General features: G+C 34.3%; 1 protein-coding gene across 1 annotated transcript in view; it reads left to right on the top strand.

The window, feature by feature from the left end:
- Positions 1–12,540: 12,540 nt before the first annotated feature.
- The window catches only part of antxr1a (ANTXR cell adhesion molecule 1a), a 29,233-nt gene continuing 27,866 nt past the window's right edge, over positions 12,541–13,907 (top strand). Inside the window, exon 1 of the mRNA XM_038285767.1 lies at positions 12,541–13,031. Coding sequence (XP_038141695.1) covers positions 12,871–13,031 — 161 coding nt within the window. The 5' untranslated portion in view covers positions 12,541–12,870. The remainder of the gene's footprint in view (positions 13,032–13,907) is intronic.

The raw sequence follows: 13,907 nt of genomic DNA on the forward strand, positions 1-13,907 counted from the left end.
AGTAATTACCTTCTTTATTTATTGTCCATTATATTCTTCAACTTTATTTATTTATTACTTATTTCTTTAAGTATTTATTTATGTGAATGTTATAGTGGTTTTGTCCGTTTTATTCTTCCTTTGTATTCTTTTACCCTATTTACAGGGACGTGCACACATAGACACTAGGTGGTGCTAAAGCACTAGGAAGTTTGCCCTCTATCAAAGAAAATGCCCTTTTGAAACTCAGTTTTTTTTTTTATTATTATTAATATTATTAAGATTTTACTGAGGTCGGTTTTGAAATGATCTTTTGAAAACCTGAGCCATTAAAAACGACTGAAACAATGCCCCGAAATGACCGACCTACTCTCGCACACCCGACCAGCCTCTCTCTCTTCCTTTGTCACGTGAACTCGCTCGGTCGCCCGCAGGGCATGCCAGATGTGCAGCATCATAGCAGTTTTCAGATAGCAGGAACGGTCGCTGACAGCCTGCTTCTCCCGTGCCCCATTAGCCAGGTAATATACAGATCAAGCAGAATCATTTTGTTGTGCATTAAAATATCTCATTCAGCAGCACCAAACACGCATTTTGCCGACTGGTCACCAGATAAACTAGTTGTCTCCTTGTAAGATGCTATTTTACTTTTTATATTTTGTATCCATATTTTTTTATCTTAAGTGTATACATTAGTCTATTTTATTGCATGACGTATACCCACAGTTTTTAGATATTTTTATAATTTTATTTACCTATTCCATATTATATGTTTCATGTTGCACGATTGTACCATAAAAAATTCCTAGTTTGTGAACTCTTCACTAACAATGGCAATAAACCTGATTCTGATTCTGAAAGTTTTACACTGTGGCCCAAATCAATGACAGATAACGTGAGGACGAACACATAGGCTACAAATAATTTTGGTAGAGTTTGCAATTGCAAATCTACGGAAGAGGATTAGGGCCACTGAAAAAAAAAAATAAGTTAACTGATTTTTAAATTTTATTTCAGTTTAGTATGGGAAAAAAGTCAGAATGCTGACTTTAATCTCATAATTCTAACTTTTTTCTCATAATTCTGACTTTTTGCTGAGAATTCTGACTTTTTGCTCAGTATTCTGACTTTAATCTCAGAATTCTGACAATAAAAAAGTCAGAATTCTGACTTTTTTCCCATGTTAAACTGAAATAAAATTTAAAAATCAGTTAACTTTTTTTTTTTTCAGTGGCCCTAATCCTCTTCTGTACAAATCTATGTGTTAAGACAAACGTTTTCTGTTGTATAGGTTTTGTTAGGCAACATAAATTAACACATTTTGGTCTCTTTATTGTCTTAATTGTATATTGATTTAGTAATTGCAGCACAATGCCAAGAAAGGAGGGTTAATCGTATTGAAAAATCTTAAAAGCTGTTCACATTTTATTTTTAAGTGGTTTGTGAAGCAGGTATTAAAATAGCTATTATTTTTTAGGCTACCATAAGTCATATCCACGTGACAAGACTTCCAGTCATGTCCCATTATAGCCCATTATTTAAACTAATGTGGCATATTTGTTAAAGCTATTATTATTATTATTATTATTATTATTATCAATATTATTATTATTATTGTCATGATGGTTATTATTAATATATTGTAGCCAGTCACAGCAGGGAAGCTCTATACCATCAACATATAACAGGACAGGAGATGAGGAAGAGTTCAGGGAAGACACAGAGACAGAAAAAGACCAGGATGAGGGAGAACAGATGGATGAGGGAAAACAGGGAGATGAGCCAGATGAAAGAAGTATGCTTTAGTCTGTTCTGTTGGTGATGTGACTTTTTTCCATTGAAAACTCACGTTTAGAGAATGTTACAAATAAAAGTCAAATTTCATTCAACATGCGTTTATTTTTTTTTTATAATTAAGTGTTACACGTGCGCTAAAAAGTGCCCCCCCCCCCCCCCCCCCCCCCCCCTCCTGAGCACCTGCCCCCCAAAATGTCTGTGCACGCCTCTGCCTATTTATTTCTTTCATGGTATTTATTTCTGTCGTATTTACATTTCTGTATGCATACTTGGGTTTCTGAAATGGACCCTTTTTTTGGGGATGGGGGGCTGCTAGTTATAACTAGTTATATTTAGCCTCATGTACTACTCTTTTATCAGTATTTGCATCCCATACTTTTACTGAAGTAAAATTCTCGGGAGTAGATCTGAAGCAATCAATCGGATTAATCGATTATTGAAATAATTAACTAATTTAGTAATTGATTAATTGTTAAATGGAGTATAGGGACTGTAAAATATGCTGTTAGCTGACAGAGCAACCCAGTTAGAGCAATAATAACATCAAAATTGTAAAAAAAAAAAAAAAATAATAATAAAAATAATAAAAAGAATTTTGCATTTAAGATTTAAAAAAAATGTTTTGGTCTGTCAATATGCTCTATCCAGAACTCCCCAAGTGGAAAAGTTTTAGTTTTACCTGGTTTAATTTAATACAAAATCTTCCTTAATTAACCTTTGTCCATCAAATTATTAATCGATTAATTGAAAAAAATTATCTACAGATTAATCGATTTACACGTGAGAGAGTATTGCTACTCTCACATGTGTCAAATTTCTGGTTACTCTCTCTACCCACCACTAGTAACTTCGTAGATCAGGTAAACAGTAGATATTACCCTTGAAGTAATTTATATTTAATTTTATATTTATAATTTATAACATACATGGAATACCTGCAGAAAAAAAATTATCTTTATTCATTTATATTAAAAAAAACTATTTAGAGAAGTGTTTCTTCTGCCCATATTTGTTATTTTGTAAACATTTTTTATCTTTGAAATAGCAGATTTTTCACATAACTCTGTGACTACAGTCAACACTCAGTTCTTCTGTAGTTATTTTACAGAGTAATTTTTTATGCGTACTTGAGTAATTTCTTGACTACCGGTAACTATTTTCTACATTGACTGGAGCAAAAAATTAATAAATTAATAATGATCATAATTATATAAGGACAGTTTTAATTTCTGAATGAATTAAACAAGCAATAGTGTATTAAATGTCTTCTCTTTTTAAAATTAAGCGGCACCGATCTGTGTTAACTTCTAATATAAAAACATCTTTTTCATGCTTTCTCATTGCTTAAAAGAAAAATAACTAGAGTAATGCAGCTTAATTGGCTGTTTAGTTGAATAGAGTGAGATGATTATTTTGTATGGGTGAAACCCCTTGTGCACCACTGTTTGGTGTGTCTGTCGCTTTGCCTTGGCCTGGGATCTGCAACTTCTGTTCTTTACTGTTGACGTATCTCTGTGTTGGGTGAATGGCTTCTATAATGCAATGCCTGGTGCCTGTTTGCCTGGAGCTGCTGCTGCAGCCATTTGAAACAGTCAACCTTTACACTGCTGCTGTCAAGAAGTCAGAGGTGAAAACTTTCTATTTTTTCTAACAACTTCATAACTTCATGTGATAAGTTAGCACACACAGCAACTCAACACAACCCTACTTACCTCTAAGCATGTGCTTATAAATGCTCACACGTTATGTCCCTCTGATCTTATCACATTCATTTTTTCTATGGCTATAAAGAAAATCACACAATTAAAAAACCATCTTGGGATACTGCATACTTTTTGTGGAACAAAAGGTAAAAAGAATCCATATATATGTCATCAACGCCAAGATAAGATATGCAAAGAAAAACACTGTTTATTCCAAGATACGACAAAGTACAAAGGGCATAACTGGAATATTTTTTGCAAGGTATGGTCTCCCTCAGATTTACTTCAGGTTATTAGTACCTGCATTATTTCTAAAGTGTTGCTCAAAATGTGGAAACCAAGTTTATTGATGCCTATTAATTAAGATAAGGTTAAGAAACCATATTAAAGAGTGCTGTCTCATCAGTTTGTAGGAAAAACAAAATGGCTTTTTGTCATGATCATGGCACTGATGCCTGGTTTGATTACTAATTCCACACACCTGCTTATATCCGCCCAGTTCTCACTACCTACTTATCTGACCCACCTGCATTAGTATCTGTCTTCATTGTTCAGCAGGGAATTAATTATAAAGTTTTAAATATAAATGAAGAAATAGAAGTAATAGGGATTGAGGTATGGATTAGTAAATCAAAATTTAATATAATAAATTATTATAACCCATGTAAAAAAATAAGTAGAGAAATACTGGATAGTATTTATGTGAAGGAAAATGTTAAAAATATTTTATGTGGAGATTTTAATGCTCATAATACCTTATGGGGAAGTAAAAGGAATGATGAAAATGGAAACATAATTGAGGAATTTATGGATGATTATAACTTAACTTGTCTAAAGGATGGAAGAGGTACTAGATTTGATGTAGGGCATGGAGCAGAATCTGCAATTGATCTTACTATAGTCTCAGATCAGATAGCAGGAATAAGTCAATGGGAAGTAATGAATGATAACTCCCTTGGAAGTGATCATTATCCTATTCTGCTTAAATTGAATAATTTTAAAGTAGCAGTTGAAGAAAATTGGTATCCTAAATGGAGAATGAGGGAAGCTAATTGGGAAATGTACAAAAAGATAGCAAGTGACATATTTATGGAGATTATGCCAAACTTAAGCAATAATATTGAAGAATTAAATTCAATGATTACAAATATAATATACGAATCTGCAGAAAAGGCCATTTGCAAATCTACTGGATTGAAGAAAAAGAAAATGGTTCCTTGGTGGAACAATGAATGTAAAGAAGCTATTAAAGTTAGGAATAAAGCATTTAAAAAGTTAAAAATAAATCATTCATTTGATAATTTAATATTATACAAAAAAGCACAATCTAAAGTTAGGAGAACAGTTAAACTATCAAAAAAGAATTATTGGAGAAGTTTTTGTAGTACAATTGGAATGGACGTTAAAATAAATGAGATCTGGGGAATGATTAGAAAGATGGGAGGAATTAGAAGGGATTTTTCTTTACCTATAATTAAAGATGATCAGTGTGAAGCTATAACAAACAAGGAAAAAGCAGAGATGTTTGCAAGGTCCTTTGTGAAGGTGCATAGTTCAAAAAATTTATCAAATGAAGAATTATCATGGAGATTGGAAATGATTGAAGATAATAGAGAAATTTTAAATAGAAAAGAGATTGATGGAAGTATTTTAGATAAAGAATTTACATTGTTTGAAATGAATAGAGCATTGATAGGAGTTAAAAATACATCTCCAGGTAAAGATGGCATATGCTATAGGATGATTGAACATTTATCAGATGATGCTAAAGGAATAATTTTAAAGTTATACAATAAAGTATGGAAACAAGGTGAATTGCCCTTAAGCTGGAAGCATTCAATCATTTTACCAATATTAAAGCCAGGTAAGGATAAAGGAGAGGTTAAAAGTTATAGGCCTATAGCTCTTACTTCTAATTTATGTAAATTGATGGAGAGAATGATAACTAGGAGATTAATGTATGAAATAGAAAAAAGAGATCTTTTATCCCCTTATCAGAGTGGTTTTAGAAGTGGACGGACAACAGTAGATCCAATTGCTTGTTTAGAAAATGAAATAAGAAAGGCTCAGGTAAATAAAGAAATTCTCTTGGCTACATTTTTTGATATTGAAAAAGCATATGATATGCTTTGGAAGGAGGGTTTATTAATTAAGATGAATAAAATGGGAATCAAAAGAAAAATGTTTAATTGGATTAAGGATTTTTTAAAGAATAGAAAAATAGAAGTAAGAGTTGGGGTAAATTATTCAAACATTTATGATATACAAAATGGAACTCCACAAGGTAGTGTATGTAGTCCAGTGCTTTTTAATATAATGATTAATGATATTTTTGATAATATAGATTTTAGAATTAATAAAGCATTATATGCAGATGATGGGGCATTATGGGTGAGAGGAGGAAATCTTAGTTATTTAAAAAATAGAATGCAATCAGCAATTAAAACGGTAGAAAGATGGTCACACGAATGGGGGTTTCGTTTGTCTGTTGAGAAGACACAAGTATTATGTTTTTCAAGGAAAAGGGATAATCCAACAGTAGATCTTAGATTATATGGGCATGAATTGAAACAGGTAAATATGATAAGGTACCTTGGTGTATGGTTTGATGAAAAACTTTCATTTAAGATACATATGCAGAAGATTATTGATAAATGTAAAAAAGGTATTAATATATTGAAATGTTTGTCAGGGAATGACTGGGGGGCAACTAGCTCATCCTTGAAAAGAATATATGATGTTTTAATTTGATCTGTGTTGGACTATGGATGTATTGTTTATAAATCAGCTGCAAATTCTTTGTTGTTAGATCTAGATAGAATCCAAGCCAAAGCGCTTAGGATATGTAGTGGTGCTTTTCGAACATCTCCAGTTCCTGCTCTTCAAGTGATTACTGGAGAAATGCCACTGGACTTAAGGAGGATGAAACTGTCAATAAATTACTGGTTAAATTTACAAGGGCATGAGGAAAATCACCCTACTAAACAGATATTCAGAGAATGTTGGGAATATGGCCATAATATAAGGAGTTTTGGATGGGAAGGAAATATTTATGCAGAGTATTCTGGGATAAGTAATATAACACACTGTAAAACTGTAAGTACATCTAAAATTGCTCCATGGTTTTTCGAAATGCCAATAGTAAATTTAGAAACTAAAAAAATAGAAGAGTCTTGTGGAGGTTCGTATCAAATTATTCAGCAGCATTTAGAAGTAAGGTATGAAAATATGACACAAATATATACAGATGCATCAAAAGAGGAAAATGGTAAAACAGGAGTAGCAGTATATATTCCAAAAGAAAATATTTCTATCAAGAGAAGAACAACAGATAATTTATCAATTTTTTCAGCAGAGATGTTGGCAATTATTTTAGCATTGCAATGGGTGCTGGAGGTGAAGCCTAGAAATGTAGTTATCTGTTCACATTCAATGTCTTGCCTGACTAGTTTTAAAAGTGGAAAATCTGAAAGCCGTCAAGATCTTTTAGATGAAGTCAGTTATTTAATGTATGGTATAAGGCAACAAAATATAAGTATTCAATTCACATGGGTTCCAGCACACAAAGGAATCTTAGGTAATGAAAAAGTAGATAAGTTAGCTAAAGAAGCAGTTAAAGTAGGAGAAATTGAATATGATGTCCCGCTAAGTAGAACAGAAATAAAAGTAATTATTAAAGATAAAATAAATAAGGTATGGCAGAAGAGATGGAATTTAGAAAAAAAGGAAGACATTTATATAAAATACATAAAGATATTAGCATAGGATATAACAGTATAATGAGTAGAAGAGAGGAAATATGGATAAACAGGTTAAGGATTGGGCATACTAGTTTAAATGCAGGTCTAAAAATAATAGGGAAACATCCAACGGGTAATTGTTGTTATTGTGGAGAAATCGAAGGAGTAGAACATGTGTTGATCTATTGTAGCAAATATATAAAAGAGAGGAAAGAACTGGAAAGGGTAATGGGGAGTTCAGTAAAGATGGCAGATTTATTAGGGAAGCATCAATCAGATAAGATAATTAAAGCACTTATTAAATATTTAAAATATACAGAATTAGCTGGGAGAATTTAGTGTGTGTATGTGCGTGTGTGTAAGTACAGGTGCTGGTCATAAAATTAGAATATCATGAAAAAGTAGATTGATTTCAGTAATTCCATTTAAAAAGTGAAACTTGTATATTATATTCATACATTACATACAAACTCATATATTTCAGATGTTTATTTTGTTTAATTTTGATGATTACAAATGACAACAAATGAAAATCTCAAATTCATCATATCAGAAAATTAGAATATTGTGAAAAGGTTCAAAATTGATGGCCCCTGGTGCCACACTCTAATCAGCTAATTAACTCAAACCACCTGCAAAAGCCTTTAAATGGTCTTTCAGTCTAGTTCTATAGGCTACACAATCATGGGGAAGACTGCTGACTTGACAGTTGTCCAAAAGACGACCATCGACACCTTGCACAAGGAGGGCAAGACACAAAAGGTCATCGCTAAAGAGGCTGGCTGTTCACAGAGCTCAGTGTCCAAGCACATTAATAGAGAGGCGAAGGGAAGGAAAAGATGTGGTCGAAAAAAGTGTACAAGCAAGAGAGATAACCGCACCCTGGAGAGGATTGTGAAACAAAACCCCTTCAAAAATGTGGGGGAGATTCACAAAGAGTGGACTGCAGCTGGAGTGAGTGCTTCAAGAACCACCACACACAGACGTATGAAAGACATGGGTTTCTGCTGTCGCATTCCTTGTGTCAAGCCACTCTTGAACCACAGACAGCGTCAGAAGCGTCTTGCCTGGGCTAAAGAGAAACAGGACTGGACTGCTGGTGAGTGGTCCAAAGTCATGTTCTCTGATGAAAGTAAATTTTGCATTTCCTTTGGAAATCAAGGTCCCAGAGTCTGGAGGAAAAGAAGAGAGGCACTTCATCCACGTTGCTTGAAGTCCAGTGTAAAGTTTCAACAGTCAGTGATGGTTTGGGGTGCCATGTCATCTGCTGGTGTTGGTCCATTGTGTTTTCTGAGGTCCAGGGTCAACGCAGCCACATACCAGGAAGTTTTAGAGCACTTCATGCTTCCTGCAGCTGACCAACTTTTTGGAGATGCAGATTTCATTTTCCAACAGGACTTGGCACCTGCACACAGTGCCAAAGCTACCAGTACCTGGTTGAAGGACCATGGTATCCCTGTTCTTAATTGGCCAGCAAACTCTCCTGACCTTAACCCCATAGAAAATCTATGGGGTATTGTGAAGAAGAAGATGCAATACACCAGACCCAACAATTCAGAAGAGCTAAAAGCCACTATTAGAGCAACCTGGGCTATCATAACACCTGAGCAGTGCCACAGACTGATCGACTCCATGCCACGCCGCATTGCTGCAGTAATACAGGCCAAAGGAGGCCCAACTAAATACAGAGTGCTGTACATGCTCATACTTTTCATGTTCATACTTTTCAGTTGGCCAACATTTCTATAAATCCTTTGTTTTTATTGGTCTTCAGTAATATTCTAATTTTCTGATATGATGAATTTGAGATTTTCATTTGTTGTCATTTGTAATCATCAAAATTAAACAAAATAAACATCTGAAATATATGAGTTTGTATGTAATGTATGAATATAATATACAAGTTTCACTTTTTAAATGGAATTACTGAAATCAATCTACTTTTTCATGATATTCTAATTTTATGACCAGCACCTGTACAAAAAGCAACTGTAAAAGGCGGCCCCATCCAGGAAACACACAGCCAGGCAGACGAGCCCTGAGCCAGCTCCCATGTAAGAGGATGAAGAGAGCACATCCAACCAATCACAGTCAGAGAAACAGGACTACACTGAAAAACAGGCCGATCTCCAACATCTATAATGGCAGCAGCATAGCTGATATTTCTCTCCAGGATGGAGTCACAGCCAAACAAGAACAGATGAGGTGAAGCTACTATGAGAAAAGACAGAGCAGAACGTTAGAGATTGAATTAACAGATTCTGCAGAGTGGGAGAATAGAGATAGAATGATGAAAAAGGGGTCCATATGTCCTCTAGAAGTCCAAGTCTACAGTAGCTAAGTATGGAGTAAACAATTGATGCCAATATATTCTATATCATAATACATTCCGATAGTCCCACATTCTAAAAGCTGGCATTCAATCACATCTACTATGCTAATTAACTGGGAGAAATGCAGCACTGTTAGGTTTAGTAGTTCAGTGTCCCGTATCTCTCACTCTGTGTTACTTTAGCCTGTGGGCCGCAACTTCTGTGCTTCACGGATAACCTAACTTTCTGTGTCTTCCTGAGACTGCTGCAGCCGTTAGGAGCAAACGTCTACCTGTCCTTCGCTGCTCTAAAGCACAGAGTGCTTCAAGCTTTCTATTCTTCTCATTCTAAAAATGTTGCACTCCATGTGACAAATTAGCACACTTGAATCTATTCAACACAGCCACATTTACCTCTAATCACCGGTCAATCATCAACTCAGGCACAAACATGCACATGTTTTCTTCCCCAAACTTAACAAGTATGTTGCTTTAAATTCTATTTCTTTTCCAGTCATATATGGTCTGACCTTGCATAAATTCTGTATACATGTTGTTGGTCATGCAAGCACAGGTTACCATTACAGCAATGTAGTCTCAATTTTTCTTATTCCAAATATCTTAAAAACTCAAACAATAAAAAACACCATCTTAAGATACTGCATTTATTTTCTTTGGAAAATGTGCCCATATTTTCTCCATGGATGATTTAAACTAAAACAGGAAGATTCCTATAGTCTAGTTTATTGATATCTGGGGACACAACAGACAAAAAAAAATAACCAACATTTGGCCAGAAGACATAACTCTTTATTGAAAAAAAACAACTGTAAAATTAAATTAAAAAAGTATCTAGATCTATCTAGATCTATCTATATAAAGAGAGCGAGAGAGCAATGTTTAACCCTGCTTATAAACTGTTTAAAACAAAAATCATAGTATAGTCAATTGTAATTGTTGTACAAAACAAGAGAAAAGTGCTAAAATAAGTTAGATCAAATATTGGACACTTTATCATTTGTTTTTTGTTTTTTTTCCAGGGCTTTGATCACTTTCAGTAAGTGAAGTAACACTCCTGTGCCCCCTGATGTTTGATTCCAAAGGTCCAGGCAAAAAAAAGTATTTAAGAGAAATGACTCTCCACATATTTGTGTTTACCAGGACAGTGTCAATGCTGACAAATCACAGAGACAGGATGGTGAGTTTTATTGAACAATTTGTTTAAATAATTGTTTGTTATGGTTTATTACTCTGGGCAGCACTGTGGTACGCTTTGTAGAACTGTTGCCTTGCAGCAAGAACGTTCTGGGTTCAATTCCTGGCCCAGGGTCTTTCTGCATGGAGTTTGCATGTTCTCCCCGTGCATGCATGGGTTCTCTCCGGGTACTCCGGCTTCTTCCCACTGTCTAAAAGGTGTCCAGGGTGTATCCCACCTCTCACCCAAAGACTTCTATACTGTAGATAGGCACCAGCCACACTGTGACCCAGACAGAATAAGGAAAACATGGTTGGAGGGTTTCTTGAACTTTTAATGTGTCTATCTGTGGCTCCATTTTTATGAATAGTGGCCTGAAAGTCTGTATAAGTTAAATAATAGTTTCTAAATTCTGTTGTATAGTAAAGAGCGCTGTTTGTTCTTCATTTTCTCCAAAGAAATATTTGCTGCTGGCTCTGCTGCTCTGTGTCTTGACATCTCTGTCAGATGCTCATTGCGAGGTCAAACCTCAGACTCCAGGTAAAATCCAAATTTCACATAAAGAATATTTATGGTGATTTTCAGATGAGTTTCTAGGTTTAAAGATTTATAATATACTATATAAACACACACACACACACACATATATATATATATATATATATATATATATATATATATATATATATATATATATATATATATATATATATATATATATATATATATATATATATATATATATCTTTTTTTCCCCTTTGCAGAAACACAAAATGAGACCCACTGTCAAGATGATTTTGATTTAACATGGCATGTTAGAGGGACAACTTGGAGGAACAGTGGATGTATGAAATGCGACTGTGAACGATGCTGCAGTGTGTATGTACAAACAAATCATACGCATGTTATTGCCTAATGTGAAGAAAAAAGTCCCAGCTACCTTTTTTCTTCTGGTTTCTGTTTGATTTCAGGTATGGATTTCCAACGGGCTTCCCTGATGACTGCGAGGCTGTGTTTGATCAAAAGGCATGTGAATATACTGTCCACAAGAAAGATGACCCATCCGTGCTCTGTCCTGTATTTCAATATTCAGGAAAATAAAGAAATTACAAATCCATATGGCCTAAATGTGATATAAGGTCAGAATTGTATAAAACATGCATCAGTTAATAAAAGCGCTGACCACAATGGACATCCTTAAACTGAATGTGTGGGAAAGAATTTAGTTTGCCTTGAAAAGAAAATCAATAATAAATACAAATATGTCCAAGACAAACTATCAGTTTGTGTAGTTTTTGTGTGTTTCTATATATAAAAAGTACATTAAATAAACATCTGAATTATATTAAAATGTTTTCTTCACATATTCAGAAAGGTACAGAAATGCTGCGGCAGTTTGTATACCTGATGCACAAACTATTCATTTTAAAAACAGTCATTATTACAAAAATATAGAAATGGATTAAAAATATTAATGTTTATTTATTCACTATTCTTAATCTATAAGCTAAATATTAACACCTGTGGTAAAAATCTAATTTAGCTGAAAACACATAATGGGGATCCAGGATAATGCAGGTGTTTTAGTGTAATTGCTCTCTCTATTTTGCTTTTGTTTCATGTCTGAGTTACATTTTTACTATGATCTCAATATCATATAGAAAAGAAAAGGAATTCATAAAAGACATGCCGTCTCATGTGTTTAATTTCACATTTCCATGTTCAGATTAGTGTAATTACATTATTTTATTACCACTAGATGGCAGGAGCAGTAAGAAGATCAGAGTGCTTTGACCATGTTGTCCTCATCATTCTTCCCACTTAGATCCAGGGTGAAAGAGAGAAAACACATGGAATTTTTCTTTTTTTGCAAATACATCCAGGGTTGGAGGTTCTTTCTCTCTGTGCGTTGCACAAACAAAGGAGCAGCATCAGATGTAGTTTGAGGAGCCTCTCTCATCCTTATGCAACCTGGTTTAAACCTGGGGATGAGAGAGTGCCATCAACACCTCTGCTTTGTTTCCCTCCGCCTCTTCAAACTCTGATCAACACTCTCAGCATCTGAAAACATTGAGGATTGACGGAAGAGGATTCAACTTTGGTTGCTTTTTTGGTTTGATTGATTCAAGATTTCCTGTAGGTGGAATGATGCCTCTGTGCTGGAGCACCAGGTTGAAGGTTCTAGTTGTGCTTTTTGCTTTGATGATTCTCCCCATGGCTCTGGATGCTGGAACAAACCAGGAGAGGAGACCGGCTCCACAGACTTCCTGCTTTGGAGGCTTTGACCTTTACTTTGTTCTGGACACGTAAGTTGGACAGCATTTAAACAGACATTATGACTTCAGTAATACAGTGGTTTCACTGTCTGTGCAATGGTACAAAACATACAAAAAATAATATATTTTGTGTATGCTGCATTTGCATATCCATCCCCAAACATCATAGATGCCCCTAATTTCTCTTTTTTTTTTTACTCCTATCGCTAGTTACATATTCCCTTTATTATCTCTAAAGCTGTATAACCTGTTTCTTACTAGTTATGATCTACATAGTGAGTATACATCAAAAGGCAGTAATGATTTATGTGTCACATGGTTTTGAAGTGCAACAGATCGGTTTCATTGCAGGTGATATTGTTTTTTTTTGTGTTTGTTTTTTATCAGCTGTTTCCGAAATGGGAGTTATAATAACTCTGGTTTAGTTTGTCACCCACCTCCGTTTGTCTAACTCAACTTGACTAAACTTTGACTCCTCCAGTCAAACATAGGTAACAACTTGTCTGCAGAATTTTTCATTCTTAAGACAAAAATGGTTGTTTTGTTTTCTTTGTAGGTGTTTCTCCTTAGATGTGCCTTCATAAATAAAGACGTATTTAGTTAATCTATAGTACTTGATCTTGACAATTTATATGCACTGTAATGTAAAAAAAAACAAACACTTTATTGAATGTTTTTTCAGTTAAAGCCACCAAAAAGTAGGACTTAAAAGATGTTTTTTCTCATAAATAAAACTCTAAAAATTTATTGCATGCATTTTCCTATTTAGTCTGATAAATTTAAGTAAAATCCAGTTTAACCAATTGCAATTTACAATATTCTTTTTCAAAAGAGTGAAAATGTGGTGAAATAATGGCAACAGGCTACTTTAATCTAATGAGATTGTTTAGCAAGGATAAACGGTGC

This window comes from Cyprinodon tularosa, unplaced genomic scaffold, assembly GCF_016077235.1.
Source record: "Cyprinodon tularosa strain WSP-4 unplaced genomic scaffold, ASM1607723v1 ctg214, whole genome shotgun sequence".
NCBI lineage: Eukaryota > Metazoa > Chordata > Actinopteri > Cyprinodontiformes > Cyprinodontidae > Cyprinodon > Cyprinodon tularosa.